Below are 17,352 nucleotides of genomic sequence, written 5' to 3' on the forward strand. Positions count from 1 at the left end.
AAAAGTGGTAAAGGATTCAATCTGCATGGTGAATTCACAATTAATAGCTGGGAAAATGACAAAGCCACAGGAGACTTTTCTCCTTTCACATGCCAGTATGCTTTGGGGAAATATTCTGGGTTTATTGTACGTTTTGTTGTTCTGCTTCTAACATATAGTGACCAGATGGTATCTACCTACTTCCCGACTTCCATAATGCTGAATTGCTGTGTAGATACTCGCATTGTTATTTCAGAACAACGGCCGTTATTCCAAAATAATGCTTCTGTGTAGACACACCCTTAGGGAGCTAGACAAGCTTTTGAACCTTGTCCCTCTAATATCCTGGGACTGACACGGGTACAATAATTCTGCATACATTTAAGATGGTCAGTTCTGGAGGACACGTGTTATCAGTGGAACTGAAGGAGAGACCATTCTAACATATGTATTCACAAATGAAGTGCATGTCACCTGACTTTGGCTTACCTTCTCAACATCTGCTTTTGTAACGTTGATGTCAGCATCCATTTTCTCAAAATATTGCTGTGCTCTATCAGCTTCCTTGCAGTCACGTTCAAACCGCCTTTTACTCTGAAAGGGAAAAATGAGCCCATCAGATACTAGAGAAAAAGAGGACTTGAAATTCAACCTAGTAAGCAACATTTGCTAATTTCATTTTCTGTAAACACTGTCAAGAGCTTGGGAACAGTTCATTTACAGCTGAACACATTTCCACGATAAACAGCAAAAGCGTCAAAGTTATCGGAAAGAAAATCTTTGCTCTGATCTTCAGATAGATTGGCTCTGATGGTAAAGCCAGTCTTGATGTCCCATTAGTCCCACAGCCTTTTTCCATATGGGGGCACCTTCTTGCTCTGACCCATCAAATAACTATCCCATCTTCATTTAAATTCCTCACTGCTGATGAGGTCACAATAAATGAGCCAATACTACTTTCATTATTTTGTGTGTCTGGGCACTGGAGGAGGGAATGCTCTATGGGGACCTAGAGGGCCTGGCTAGCCCTTGGCAAGGGACTAAGGCACAGCTGGCCAGGAGGAGGGCCAGAGAACAAACAACTGGCCATAGTGAAAGTCTATAGTGAAAGGCACCGCCCAGGTAGTGGTATGGGTGGTGCCGCTAGGGAGACCTGCAGATGGGGGTTGCGGCATGAGGGAACCCCCAGGAGAGATATTTAAGGGGAGGGGGTGTGGCAGGGTGTTGCCCTGTACTGGCCCTTTAAGGGGCTGAGACCTGGAGTCAGGAGGAAACCCAGCTGGAGGCCATATAGAGCAACTCCTGGGAGGAGGAGACCTGCCTGCCTGCAATGAGAGAGGCTTCGGCCTAGCAAACCCAGGCTACCCAACCTAAGGCTCTAGGGGCTGCAAGGAGGCAGTCATGGAGGATAGAGCTCGCACGGAGGCAGCCCTAAAAGGCCGGGCTGCAAGAAGGCAGCCGCAGTTCGCAAGGAGGCAGCTGCGGTAGGCTGGGGAAGTTTGAGCCAGGGAAGCCCCAGGCCATAAGTCCGCAAGGCAGGGTTGCAGGAGGCAACCGGGCATGCAGAGTGGGAGAAGAACTGGGGGTCCTAGGAGTAGGGAGGACCCTGGAGGAGAAGCGGAGGAAGAACAATGACTCCCCCCTTGAAGGGGGCGCAGACCAAGACCGGAGTGGTCACTGCCAGAGGGCAGTGCCCTGAAGAGAACACCTCACCCAAAGGGGGTGCGTTGGCATTGGAGCAGACAGTTACTTCCCCAAAAGCCACCCTGAGGGAAGAAGCCGTGAAAGTGAGTCAAACCCGCTACAATATCTTTCAGTATCATTTAGAGACAAGAGTTTTCATGTCATGTTCCTTTGGCTTTCAGACACTCTCTTCAAACCATGTCATAATCACAATGTTTAGAAACATCCCTATAAAGACATATAGGGACAATATAGCTATAATATCAGTTCTGAAGTTGTTTCCACTTACTGCTTCAAGCTGTTTCCAGCAAGTTTCAATGTACTGTTGTGCCTTTCTTCCATCATGAAAGTACTGTTGAAAAAAAGCCAAAAGTATTATAAAAAAGAATCAACAATCAAATTCGAGGAGGTTTAGAAAAAGACAACAAAACAAAACAAAAAACTTGCATCTGTTCTGTGAGTCTACCAAGCCATACAGGTCTCAGTAGGCCATGGATTTACATCTGCAATAATTAAAGCGGTTTCATAAACAAAGTATAATTAATCCCTTTAGCAATTCCACCTCACAGTTGTTTACTGTAACCCTTAGTTATTGGTTTCCCATTCAACCATCCCCACGTTACTCCCGTCTGAACAGGATCTCTTTAAATAGCAATTGAACACATTTTTCGCAATGTGACACTTTCCCAGCCATGGTCATGACACAGAATCATCCTCCTTGATTGGCACATTCTATCACTTATATTGGACATACATTAACTTATTTTCATTCATGTACAATATGAGCATGTTCTTCTTTCCCTCCGTCTGTGGGACTGACTGTCCTCTTCTGCTCTGTTCTGAGACATGTCCAGTTACTTTGGATTCCTGCAGAAACCTTATTTTTTATGATTTGTTGTCTAAATTAGGCTGCTATAGAAATTTGTGTGTGTGAAATGTCTATTATGGAGCCTATTAAGTGACATACCTTGTTAAAACAGATTAACCCCTTTACAAGAATAGTAGGGTGTAAAGATGTAGTCTATATATCATACCAAGCTCACCAACAGTAATTCTGGGCCACAGAGCAGAACAATCCATAGGACCCCACCCGAGGAAGCCCCCAGCATCCCATACTTGCAAGAAGAGCCCTGGGCTAGCCCAATCCTATCCTATATCTGCTCAGAGGAGCCCCAGGGAAGCCTCATCCTTCCCTCCCTTCCCCATACTCAACCTGCCTGGTGGGGAAAAGCTGCAGCAGTGTCTCTTGATTCAAAGACCACATCTCCACTTGCCATGGCAGAGATCAAACGTCTAGCGTTTAATGGTTCTAGTAAGGACCCACTAAATCAAACACTGACAGTGCCCCTGGTCAGCACCAGTACTCCTATTCCTCACAAGGAGTAAAGGAAGCCAAATGGAGCATTTGCTCTTGTCAACCTTCCACTGTGGAGATGGCGTCAAGCTCAGATTAAGGTATATTGACTCCAGCTACATTATTTATATAGCTGGAATTGTGTACCTTAAGGCGACCTTCTGGGTCTAATATAGATCTGGCCACAGACACTTTTGATATGCAGGTTCTGGGCCCCAGTAACCCCTTAAAAGCCAGCTTCTCACAAGCACCAGCTCCTGGGGAGCTATCTGTCGTGTCCCCCCCCCCCCCCCCCCCCACACACACACATACATGCTGCTGCCTCTGATACAGAGGCAGTAGCACGGGGGGGGGCGGAAGGAGGGGGGAAGCCAGTGTTCATGGGGAGCCAGCTTCCCCCACGTGTAACCATGTAACTACTGAATATTTCAGTGGTTACCTGGTTTCTTAATTAAAACACATTTTAACATCCCTACCGCTAACAGGCACAGGCATTGCAACATTATTTTCATTTGGAAATTAAGATTTTACAGACAATTTTACAAAGAAATCTCAGTAAGAATATGCCTGATCCTGGCAGATGCTCAGCATTTCCCAACATCAGCTTCAGCGAAAGTTGTGGTATTTTATGTGACCTATTTCATGCAAAACAACAACATAGTCACGTTAGAAAGGATAAAAGCTCATGCTTCACTGTAAGAGCCACTAATTAACACGGATAGGAAGAGACTTCTCCTCTAGACAGATTAATACACAAGTGGCCACTTCAAGGTTTCCTGAACCTTCTTCTGAAGCAACTGGTCCTGATCATGGTCTGTGACACAGGATACTGGATTATATATATTGCTGGCTTGATTCAATATGGTAGTTCCTATGTGCCTTTCGGATGCCACCAAAAAAGTCAGCTATTTCCCATGTGGGGCTTAAAATAAGATCCCAAAGACCATTATCATCCCTCCCACGGATCACCTAATAGTATCTAATTGCCACAACTCGGATTAACCTTTAGTAAGGAAAAGAATAAAGACCACTCTGAGGATTCTAAATACCACAGTGTGTAACTCTAAATCTCTCCTTTGGCCTGGCTGCTCATCTGCAGCCAAACATAGCAGCGTGGGACATCATTTATCGCTAACCTAGAATTGTCAAGGTAGAGAAGGGAAAATGGGCGACAATGTCAGTAACACTTTTAATTATGGGTATGTACAGTGTCCAAGTCAGGCTGTTAGAGTTCCATCTATACAGAACACTTGAATGTGAAGCAGCCAAGCCATAAAAGGCAATGCAGCTGAAAAGCTGGCAGAGCTACAGCTCTGAAGAACACAGCCTTTTCCATTTACTCTGACGATACTTGTTGCTATTCTGACCTTTACCCACCACATTTCACTTGTGAAAAAAGCACTCACCTCAGTATGACATTATAAAACATGTCATTGTAAACGCCTTGTTGGAAAAAAAAACCACTCTAAACTGATTTAAAGTTCCTTATCTAGAATCAGATTCAGTCAGACTCATTCTCTGATGCTTCAGCTCCTCAGGCTACTAATGAGGTAAGATACAGTTTTCTCCAAAACATGGAATTTGAAATGCTTCTACTTAATTTCATAGGTCTGTTCTCCTGAAATCTACTTAAACAACAACTGTAAATTAACTTTTAATTTTCCGTCGAAGCAACATCTCTTTGACAAAAAGATATGGGGAATAGTATCTCATGCTGAAACTGCAAATGAGACTGATTTCCTTTCTTCACATTACATTTCCTGCCTGTAGCTATCCTTACATAAGAACGGCCATACTGGGTCAGACCGAAGGTCCATCTAGCCCAGTATTCTGTCTGCTGACAGTGGCCAATACCAGATGCCCCAAAGGGAGGGAACACAATGGGTAATCCTCACGTGATCCCTCTCTTGTCATCCATTTCCAGACAAACAGAGGCTAGGGACACCATTCCTACCCATCCTGGCTAGTAGCTGTCAACTCACAGGGCCAGGGCCTAACAGGGATGTAGATTCGCTTCGAGACAGAGTCAATTAGGGATAGTTGCTTTTATTAATCTCACTACATCAGTATTATAGGCTTAATACTACCAGATGGTTACACAGCTACTGCAAAGTAATACATCAATAAGCATAGGCAGAGCAATGCATAAAAGCGAGCAACAGGCACTTAGAAAGGCTTATGCCCCTTCAGTCTGTGGGGAGTCCTGTTCCTGTCACCTCGCACCAGGCCGCAGTGGACATGGCTCCAGCTGGGGGGATCCAGGGCACCCTCCAAGGTCTAGGTCCCTGGTGAGACTCACTGGGCACGAGACTCCCTACACTAGTTACTACAGTTGTTTATGGGTGTGCGCGTACTGGCTCAACACCATTCTTACCACTCTTACGAGCTGAGACCAAGGTCAAACTTGTTTACTACTTAGTAGTTTCCCAGCTCAAGGCATGGGTTAAAGCTGATAAAGCCCAGCTGCTGTTTGCGCTTGCAGGGTCCCAAGCTATACTAACCTGGGCACAGCAGGGATGGAAACTTCCATCCCAGCCCTCCTAAGCTGCAGGACCGACATATGACTTTTTATGTGACTGTAGCCATTGATGGACCTGACCTCCATGAATCTATCTAGCTCTTTTTTGAACCCCGTTTAAGTCCTAGTCTTCACCACATCTTCTGGCAAGGAGTTCCACAGGTTGACCATGCGCTGAGTGAAGAAAAAATTCCTTTTGTTTTAAACCTGCTGCCTATTAATTTCATTTGGTGACCCCTAGTTCTTATATTGTGGGAATAAGTAAATAACTTTTTCTTATTCATTTTTTCCACACCAGTCATGATTTATAGACCTCTATCATATCTCCACTTAATCGCCTCTTTTTTAAGCCGAAAAGTCCAAATCTTTTTAATCTCTCTTCATATGGGACCCATTCCAAACCCCTAATCATTTTTGTTGCCCTTTTCTTAACCTTTTCCAGTGCCGATATATCTTTTTTGAGATGAGGCGACCACATCTGTATGCAGTATTCAAGATGTGGGTGTATCATGGTTTTATATAGAGGCAATAAGATATTCTCTGTCTTATTTTCTATCCCTTTTTTAGTGATGCCTAACATTCTATTTGCTTTTTTGACTGCCGCTGCACACTGAGTGGATGTTTTCAGAGAATTATCCACAATGACTCCAAGCTCTCTCTCTTGAGTAGCTGTACTTAAATTAGTCCCCATCATATTGTATGTATACTTGGGATTATTTTTTCCAATGTGCATTACTTTACATTTATCAAAATTAAATTTCATTTGCCATTTTGTTGCCCAATCACTTAGTTTGGTGAGATGTTTTTGAAGCTATTCAAAGTCTGCTTCCGTCTTAATTATCTTGAGCAGTTTGGTATCATCTGTAAATTTTGCCATCTCACTGTTTACCCCTTTCTCTTGATCATTTATAAATAAGTTGAATAAGATGGATCCCAGGACAGACCCTTGGGGGACCCAACTAGTTACCTTTCTCCACTCTGAAAACTAATCATTTATTCCTATCCTTTGTTTCCTGTCTTTTAACCAGTTATCAGTCCATGAGAGGACCTTCCCTCTTATCCCATAACAACTTATTTTACTTAAAAGCCTTTGGTGAGGGACCTTGTCAAAGGCTTTCTAGAGATCTAGCCACTAAATCCCCCCTGTACGCATATTTGTTGACCCTCTCAAAGAACTCTAGGGCTGTGTCTAGACTACATCCCTTTCTCGAAAAAGGGATGTATATCAGACACTTCGAAATTGCAAATGAAGCTGGGATTTAAATTTCCCACGCTGCTTTTGCATAATGGCGGCCATGGGGGGGGGGGGGGGTTTTCGACACAGGGCTTTTTGATAGAAAAACAGCAGTTTAGACCAGGATCTTTTGAAAATAAAACCCTTTTTTGAAAGATCCTGTACTCCTCAAAAAATGAGGCTTTTCTATCTTTTGGGCACACAGCGAATGACAATTCAGAAAACCATGTGGAACATCAGCACTTTAATTATTCACACAAATTTATGCAGCTGAGTCACAGTGAGGTACTTATTTAAGCAGTTGATAAATATGGAATATGGCATTCCCTTCTGAGTGTGAATGCTCGAACCCTGCCTTGACCAAGCTTTTCATTTTTAAAATGGAGTCAGATTACAGGCAGGATGCAGTTACTGGCATGACTGGCATGCAAAACCTTCAGACACATGCGGTGAAGTGGGCTGTTGTCTTTGCACATCTATTTCCTCTGAACTGTTTCTCTGACTATACCAACATAACCCACACTTCTCGCTGACAGTTTAACATGACCATACATCCTTCTTGTCATCTCTCATCCCATACTGGAGCCATAAGGGGTATCATCAAACAACTACAACCTATGGTCGATGGGAATCCCATCCTGAAAGAAATCTTTCTGAACAACCTCTTGCTGCCTTCAAAACAGATTTCCAGCCTCACCAAATTCATCATCTGATGCAGGCTCTTCACAGACCAGGACAGAACAACTCAAAGCAGCATCAGACCCTGACAGAACAACAGATGCAAAACCTTCAATGCTTCAATGATCAACCCCTCAACTCCTCTCTCCCCCCTGTAACACTACTTTTAAGACAGATGTGCCAGTGCCCCAAAAACAGCTATGTGGGGGAAACCAGACAAACATTACACTCTCAAATGAACTCAAACAGGGAAACGATAAAAGACACAAACACAAACACAGAATCATCTGTAGGTAGAGCCCCGAGCAGATAAAAATTTACAGCAGTGGATTCAGATATGTGTAGATATAAATCAGTATTTGCAGAACCGCAGGGCATTCCTGGGAAACACAGCAGCAAAAGAAGCAGAATGTGAAGCTGCCGCTCCCAATCACCCACACCCCACTCCAGCAGCTCCTCCCACACCTCTGTACCATCAGACGTGCTTTGGAGGATGAGTTTGAACATCCTGGGACCAGAGCTATTAGAGATGCACAGCGTAGGGCCATAAGCATCAAGCATACCTTGACGTAGCAATTTGATGCTGAAAGTCAATAATATTTGTTATCTCTGGATATAACGAACCCAGTCCTTGGATCCCACCTTTAGCCCTAGAGCTGGAGGAACTGTCAGCCCCTGATGCAACTGCATCAGATCTCTTTTTCTGTGATGAACCCCTGTATACAACAAACAAATGGCTTGGATCCCAAGCGATTAATTACAGCAAGGGTGTACTGTATATAGCTAAATTCTGAACAGCCAATTTTCAGTCTAAGGCTAAGTCTACATTACCATTTACGTCCCAAATGTTGCTCAGTGGTGTGACTATTCCAACCCCCTGGAGTGACATAAATTATGCTGGCATAAACATTTCTGTGCACAGTGCTATATTGGCAGAAGAACTTCTTCCATAGACACAGCTGCCACTGCTTACTGAGGGTGGATTAATTATATTGATGCTGCAAGTTCTCTAGTGTAGACATAGCTTAAATCTTTTGTAAACTCCTTAGACATAGAACATCAGTAGCATCCTATTTACACCTCTCAGCATTGCTAACATAAGTGCAGTTCAACTGCTGTCAGTGATGGCGGAACATTTTTTTTTTAAAAAACTTCCCTAGCATAAACAAGACCTTACTCTTTCCAGGTAGGCTGGGCTGGGTGAGAGGGCAGCAGATTTTGGTGTCTGCCATCTCAGTGTATCTTGCTTAGCCTCTCTCTGTCCCTTTGAGAATGGAAACAAGATGTAACTCCAAATTCTCCAAAGGAGAAATAATGACATTATGTGATTGCAGAGAGGGAGCCATGGACATCTGGTCTATCAATTTAACAATTCACCTTTCTACCTAACATAGTTTTCCCTAATATGGTTACAAGTTCTCTTAAAATTGTTATAGCTGGACGAGATTAGAGAAAGTAATACTTTTTCTCCATTTACCCAATTTATTTAATTTGTACATTTGGCAGCATTTTGTACTTACGCAATAAGGCTGCCCCCGACTTGCAACGCGATTGGTTACTGAGATAGCGTTGCAAGTCGGGGACATTGTAACTTGAACCCGCATTTATGACAGGCATCATGCTCCATCATAAATGAGGGGCCAAGGACGTAAGTAGAGGGATTTTGGCCCCTTCTGCACTTATGGAAAAGGTCATAAGTGCGGGAGGTTGTAAATAGGGCTGTCGTAAAGCGGGGGCCTCCTGTACATCATGCTGGATGATATGTGTGATCTGTTTAGTCCAGAACTTCGTCTTTGACACTGACAAGCAAGAAGATTCTTGGGGCTTGTCTCCACTATGCTAAGGATAGACACTGCAGTGATCAATCCACCAGCTATTGATTTATCACTTCAGCTTAGATGTGATAAATCAATCTCTGAGCACTCTCCTGTTGATTCCAGTACTCCACCAAAACTGGAAGAGTAGAAGGTGTGGATAGGAGAGCAGCCCCTGCTGACCTTCCACACCCAAGATGCTGTGGTAGGTACGTCAAATTCAGCTATGCTATTTGCATAGATGAGGTGACATAGTTTAGGTTGACATGGGGGTTAGTGTCGACCAGGCCTCAGAGTGAAAGAGAGAAGAATTTTGGACTGACAGTTGCCTGCTCTCGATCAGTTAACCTCAGAAGCAGGAAATGCTGTCTCTTGAGAAAAAGTCTTTGCTTCCAAGAACAGGTCTTGAGGTCTTCTCTCTCATTTGTGAAACAACAGCCATGTAACTAAAGTTCAGCATTATGAACAGTGTCATGAATACAGGACTATCTTTACATAGGTGTGTTTATTTGGTGTTTTTCAGATGTGTGATTTGGTCTTTTAGATAATCTTTAAGTTGACCGTTGCTGTTTCTAATGTTTAACCAATAACTAGGTCTATTTTGAAGGCACACTTTAAGAACAGCTAACCACAGGCAAGGTAAACTAAAATAATCGGCAAGGTAAACTAAAATAATCAGAATTTAGAAATAATCCTGTCTCTCTCTGAAGCAGAACAGATTAAGGGAGTCGTGTTTACCGACCACAGAGTCTGAGAAACCAGGGCTTTAAAGACAAAAGCCAGGGAAGTGACTATACAAAAGGGGCAGAACTAGCTATCCAGGGCTCTGAGCTGTACCATTAGTGCCATAGCTAATGGACAGAGAGAAGATGTAAGAGAGTTTGTGGTAGTCACATTTATATGACTACGGTATTTTATGCTACCTGCTAAATTTCTATAACCAAAATCCTACTTATTGCAATCTTTCTGTAAATCAAAGCAGAGCAATTATGCCTAGGCGGGTATTCAGGTAAGAGAAGGTGCACTGTGGTCCCGGTAGCAAGAGAACAGCTGCAAGAGGAGGAGGTGGAATAGCAAGTGGCTATAGGCAAGGGAGCTGACAGCCTCTCCGGGTCTCTGAGCAAGGTAGGGGTAACGGGTGTGAGGGGCAGTGCCAGGAGTAGCAGCCAGCCCTCAGTGCCCTCCCCAGCCTTGCCTGCAAGCCATAGGGGGCCCTGGAGCATCACTAAGCTCCACAGGTTGGACGCTACAAAGACACTTCATGTGAGAGGATAAGGCCAGAGGGGAACTAGTGTTGATGGAGGATAAGCAGTGATGGAGGCTTAGAAGTGACAGGATGATGGAGAGGAAACAGAAAAGATGGGAAGTTGCAGCACTTCAGTCCTGCAGTTTCAACAAAAGAACTCCACGGGAGCTAAGCTTCATGGACTCTGGCAGTGCACTACTCCAGCAGCCCACTCTTCAAGCAGCTCTGCTGAACCATCTGGCCGTGGGGAAATAGGCCAGGTATCAAATCAGGGGAGATCTGCATGGAATCTACACACTCAGAGATGAGAACTGCAGAAAATGTGCAATCTTAGTTTAAAGGTAAGCAGGCGCATAAATGTTTGCTGGACCAGGGCCAGACTGCTTAACACCTTGCATGATCAAACCCACAATCAACTATAGTAATGCATTAACACTACCACAAAAAAAAAAGATATTTGGGGTTTTATTTGGGATTTTACAAACATTCCAACAACCCTGGAATAAATAATAAGTTAGCTACCTCTAGTTTTTCTGGAGCCCCATAAAACATCCTGTTCAAAAGTCAGAATAAAACTTCTTAAATTGAAACCTATTCACAGTAAATTACCTTTGCTATGTTTTCCTCATCTGCAAAAATAGCCACGGGATTTACAAAAATTAACTTTCAACCCTGTCTAAAAAGGTCTTCCTCTTTCAAATTGTTAACCACAGTAAGCATTTATTCCCCTCTAGCTTCTGCTTAAACAAGCTGCAGTTGCTAGTCAACTGGAGGTTTTGCAATATATTCATTGTTATTTGCAGTGCGAATCTGGAAGTGTGAATGTCACCATAGAAGACACCAGTCATCAGCAGTGAACAAAGAATTTAAAAAAAGGATTTGTTACCTGAAATATTAAACTTTTTACTAACTTTTCTACCACTATCTGCCTCTCTGATACTCCTTCACTATCTACATCTGAGCTTTCTGATAAGACATAAAACTACTGTTTTAAGCACCTGTGCTCATTAAAAATTCCCAGGACACTTTTTGTAAAAGAAGGGATATTAACACTAATGTCCTAACTCAGTTCTAAACCAGTTAGCTACATTTTGCCTACCTAAATTAACCCTGTATTTTCCAGTATTCTTCTTCACTTCCCAGCCTAAATCGCTGCCTTGCCTTGGATACCAAAATGCTGCCATATTTGCCCCAGATCTATGTGCATTTCACAGTTGGTTGCATGATCCCTATATATAATTGCGTCTGTCACTGTGTTTGCAATAAGTTTTGGGAACCTTCAGGAGGAAAAGAGGTAGGTACATAAATACATAGAATTTATCATTACAATCCTTAAAAATAGCTCTTCTCCACTTCCCCAGTCTCCATTTCTTTCTCTACTCTTACTTAAATTTAACAGTACTGTTTAGCTTTGTAAAGCATTTGGAGATGTATTGTGTATGAAAGACATGATGACTATAAAACTGTATTATTACAGAATGTCTTTGCTAAGCTTGTCACAGTCTTCCATAGTTAATTGGATATTTTCATTTAATTAATGAATGGCTCCTGTGCAGCTTTTACCTGGCTTCATACCTCGTCTCTTATTTTTAACTTTTATAAGTAAAAATGTTAATTGAAAATTTATGCCCATAGCTTCTATAGAGGCATAATCTAGTATACAGGTAACCAGGCTGGGACCCTGGAAATCTGGGTATTCTCAGCTCTGCCACTGACTGGCTGGTGGCCTTGGGCAAATCATTACATCCCTTTCTGCCTCTTTTCCGCCACCCATTCTTTGTCTGTCTTGTCTATTTAGGCTGCAATCTCTTTGGGGCAGAATGTCTCTGTGTCTGCACAGCCCCTGGCACAATAGTTGAGGTCTGTAGACCCTCCCATAACATAAACAACACATGTGAATGTGTGAAAGCCATTAAGGATTCTCATAGTGCCAGATTCTGCCACCCTTTTTCACACTGAAAATGCCTTAATACATGAAAAGTCCCATTGAAATCAGTATGACTGCTTGAAGAATAAGGTATTAGTCAGTGTGAATAAAGGGGGCAGAATCCCTCAGAACGATTAACTCTTCTCCAACACCAGTACCCCACCCCATGGAGTCCATCAGATGCAAACAAGAGTTTACGACCAGAAATATACTCAAAGTAGAATGTATGATGTGACAAAATTTAAAGCACTGATTTGACCTTTACTGCCAAACTTATTTATGTTTTACAAAAATAATCGTTGCCTGTTTTTTCTGACAGCTCCCTCATGATTGACAGGAGGTCATGTGCCAACATATATGAGCTGTTCTATAGAAACGAAAGGCAGCAAAGATTCTCATTTAATTCCAAACCAGGCTAAGATAGAAGAAGCACAAAGAACCTGCTTTTTCATCAATCGACTGCATGGCTACTGTCAGCCTCCAGATGTATCTGCCACAATGGATCAACAGCCTGTTCCCATACTTTCATTAGTAGCAACTGTCACATCTGCAATATGTTATACAGTGAAACCTTTGTTATCCGGCACTCTGGTAACCAGAAAACATTGTTAACTGGCATTGCCTCCAGCCACAATACTGTCACATCTTCAAGCGCACAGCCTGGTTTGGTTTACCATGACTGGCTTAACAATTTTTAATTTAAGAAGTACTAATCATCTTTAACTCAAAATATAAATGTGAGACCAACTGCCTCTCACTACAAAACTACCAATATTAAAAACCTTGAATTTTACTATTGTCCATTGGTTCTTCCTAGGTTGATGGGACCCACAGATAACCGGAATTTTTAGATAATCAGAACACCCTAATCCCGAGCATGCCGGATAACACATGTTTTACTGCATACAATAATGATATTCTTTCACTGCCAAAAGAATAGTTCTGAAAGCTCAAAAGCTTGTCCCTTCCACCAACAGAAGTTGGTCCAATAAAAGGTATTGCCTCACCTGGCTCATTCTTCACTACAGTCAAACAAACCCAGAAACACTTTTAAACAATATGTGCAGTGAGATTTACCCAGCACAGAATCTATACACCATATAAGCCATATGTTCAGAGACCCAAGTGTCATACTGGCCCTCTGCAAAGAGGTGAATTTAACCCCTAGAAAAGAAGAAGAAAGTGAGCATTATTCATTATTCCCATTTCACACTAGTGCAGCCCATTTCAATCAATGGAGTAATATGAACATGAATCTGGAGTGAAACACTTTGCTGAATCAATATTTTCTGACTCTGTCATATAATTAACAATATATATATCCGAAATTTAATATTAATAATCCCCTTTTCTCTTCAGAGTACTTTATAAACACTAATTTCTAGCCATCCAAGGTATTTATCAGGACTTCAGTGCTCTATTATCTGAGCATTTCACAACTTTTTAAAAACATATTTATACTCTTCACATCAGGTGGGAAAGTGATATTTTCTCTAGTTTACAGATGGGAAACAGGCACACAGAGAACACGGTCAGCCAGGAGTTTGGGGCAAGCAGAGACTTGAACGTAAGTCTCCCAAACTGTGGGCTAGAGACCAAACCAGTGGACCATCCTTCATTTCTCATAGCTTATAATGACAATTTATAACACATGGTCTAATTTTGTATTTATATCAAAAAAAGGGGAAAACCCTCCCCAGTATATTTTCAGAAATTCTGAACCATTCATTAGTGTGCATCATAAATGTTTTTGCAAACATATCAAACCTCTGTGATATTTATTACACCAACAGTTTTCCCCTCCTACAAAATGCAGTATGAGTGATGTATTATTTATGTTGTTTCTTGCTGTAAAAAAGAGACTATGTCTGAAAACAGCCTGAAATGAAAAAGCAGCTTACTTGTCAATATGAAAGCTATGAAGATCAGACAAGGATTCATCATTCTACAAACACAAACCAACAATTGTTGATCAGTCTCTTCCACTGTTAATGGCTGACCAGTAATAAGCCAAATGTATTGTCACATATTGTCTGCTATATCTTCATTGCTATTTAGTTACTGTCTAAATAGGCCCAATATACAGTCTGAGCTTGGCTTCTGCATTGAACCTCATTCGAATGACACTAATGACTTACTTTTCACTCATGCAGCACACATTTACAGTGTACCTATTTCACTTTTACTATTCACCATTAATACCATTACCAGTCACTTTAATCACAAGAAAAAGATACCAAATCCCACTTACATTTGCTATAAAACACCCATAGAAAAGTGTTTTCACTGACATACATGTTCCAGTCTTGCCTTAATTAACAAACACGATCTTTCTGTTCACAACATTTTTTCTCCGCAATTATGGGCTGAAGCATTTGAAGTGACAGAAGAATACTAGATTAGCACGATTCCTTCTTTGGCCTTGTATATTCTTTTTTTCCTGTGACTCTCTCTCTCTCCATTCACTCTGTTTGCCTTTTGCAATAACGCACGCTATTATTCTAGCAGCAGGAAATCCACCCAAGTAAGTGTTCAATAATGCCACATGGATATTCTGGATGAAAAGCAACGGAAGTGGCTGAGACATTGGTGTGCTTATGTGGCAATTAAAAATTGGCATCTGGTCCATGCCAGCTGACTTGGGTGAAGGGGCTGTTTAACTGAGCACCTTCCAGAGTAGGTAGACACCTAGTTTGTTAACCATCCAGAGTTCTTATTTAAAAATAAAATCTTGGAGCCTGATTCTTCCCTGATTTACCCTTTGTGTATAGTGGGGGCAAACACTGTCATCTGGAGAACTATGATCTTGTCACATTTTTTGTCCACTTTGAACAAGGGTAAATACCTACACAAGAGGAAAAGCAAGAGAGACTTAGGCCTTAGCTATCTGCCTTTCTAAATTCTGTCCATTGCACAAAAGAAACAGCTATGACTGGAACATGGATACATAAGCTACTGCTTGGAAACAGATAAAACCCTGAAAGAGATAAAAACAGATAAAAATTGAAAAAACCCTGAGCACCTATTTTAGACAAAATTTTGTTAACCATCTCTAGCAAGAGGTAAGGGATGATGGTCCTGTCCACAGATCAGCATTCTTTCAGCTAGTCTCTGAGATGAAACATTTCTGCTTACTGCATGCTAAACACTATGCTATTGTACAAGCCATGTTTTTTGTCTGAAGGAGTCTCAAGCACACATGGTTTTTATGACCTAATTTAGACAACATTCTCCTGCAGGCTTTGCTGTTTGATACTATGTTTGATTCAAACATTTCAGTGATTTGACCTGTGCATGTAACCCATTTTTGGCTACACTTGGTTCATAGCAAACCTTGATTTGGTTTAGTAAGTTTGTGTTATCCTCCTGTCAAAAGATTTGCTTAACATTAATCATCTGCTTTAAATATCAAGCAATTGTGAACAAGTAAAAAAAAATCTATTACCGATTTCCTTTCCTGTTTCAGCTCTTGCATGTAGCGTGTTAACTCTGCAGTGATCTGAGAGGTCATGTTCTCCGAAATGACTTCATGCTGGCCGGCATAGTCATTCATTTCATTCAAGGTGACTAGGAAGGCTTTGCATGATGTGTACCTGAAGAGGACAAAAAATGCGCTGTGCTTTTAGTCCATTTGTTTTCAGGAACACACACTACAAAGAGAATTTGCATTCCTCCCAGCATTCAGTAATATTGTACAATATGGGATACTCATTAGCACAAGTTGGCAGGAGTTTACTGAAAGGGAACCTTATACCACGCATTGACAGTTCTCTGAGAAAACAATCATGACATAATGATAGTTTTACAGTGGCCTCATACATACTAAAAGCATTTTGACTTTACTAATCTAAAAACTATTCAGAAAATATTTGCTGGCTTCACTACCATAATGGTCCTGACCCTGCTGTTTGCATTCATTATTTAAAAGGAAAAATTAAGCTTCCATGAATATGGTTAATTTCAGGAAGGCAGATTATACTATTGGCATGCACAGAACTGAACCAGCAAGCAGCATTTAATTCTCTCAGGACAGGCTGAAGTGCTGACCAATTGGAGGAGAGAACAGCTAAGGAGAGTTGCATGTCTAGATTCCAGAATTATAACATTCATGTTAGATGCTTGTTGCAGCTTCCTGTGCTAGGAACACATAAATGATAGCATCACTTAAAGGGAGAAAGGAAATAAAAAGAGATAGGAATGAAGTTGAGGGTAATAAGAGGGGGATGTGGGGAGCAAATTAAGAGATATGAGAGAGAGAGCGCGAATGAGCGCATGCATATACACATACACAAATGTAAAGGAGGAGCAAAACCAAAGACTGGAAGAGAGGAAGCCATGGAAGGGGGAGAGATCAAAAAGGTATCCTTATTGGAATTAGCTACATTTATATCCTAGTCAAGCAGTTTTACACCCAGAAAGGCAGATTGCTGAAGGGGAGGGTCACAGTCCTAACCTGTAGTTAATGTAATGTAATATAATACAATCAGTCTCTGGAACTATGAGATAATAAACAAAAGACCACCAAACCACTTACTAAACCAAATAATGATACAAGGAGCCATATTCTCAGCTAGTGTAATTTGCTCTAGCAGCTGTTTTACAGAAGCTGAGGATCTGACCCAAAATCTAGATACGCCCAATTACGTAACTAATGAAGCCAAACCTATACTCACTGAAGTCAACTGAAACATCCATTGGCTTCAGTGGATGGAAAGGCCTGTCTATTTTCAGCTTCCAGTGAAGAGGATCTAGTCCCTCATTTATACACTCCTGTAGAGTTTCAATCTTTTATGACATTTTCTTTAAAAAAAAAACCCTGTTAATTATATGAATCTTCAGTCAACTAACTTTAAAAATGCTGGCTGGGTGCACTGATATAAGTAAAGAAATGTGAAGTTCAGGTCCTTTCCAGGATGCTC

General features: G+C 41.6%; 1 protein-coding gene across 21 annotated transcripts in view; it reads right to left on the reverse strand.

Moving 5' to 3' along the window:
- FNBP1 (formin binding protein 1) overlaps positions 1-17,352 on the reverse strand; it is a 169,831-nt gene that overhangs the window by 85,201 nt on the left and 67,278 nt on the right. For all 21 annotated transcript variants that reach the window (XM_075905365.2, XM_075905380.2, XM_075905364.2 and 18 more), the window contains 3 exons: positions 15,879-16,026; positions 1,952-2,014; positions 469-573 (listed from right to left, as the gene is read on the reverse strand). In XM_075905365.2, coding sequence (XP_075761480.1) covers positions 469-573; positions 1,952-2,014; positions 15,879-16,026 — 316 coding nt within the window. The remainder of the gene's footprint in view (positions 1-468; positions 574-1,951; positions 2,015-15,878; positions 16,027-17,352) is intronic.

Source organism: Pelodiscus sinensis, chromosome 23 (assembly GCF_052426305.1).
Source record: "Pelodiscus sinensis isolate ZL-2025 chromosome 23, ASM5242630v1, whole genome shotgun sequence".
NCBI lineage: Eukaryota > Metazoa > Chordata > Testudines > Trionychidae > Pelodiscus > Pelodiscus sinensis.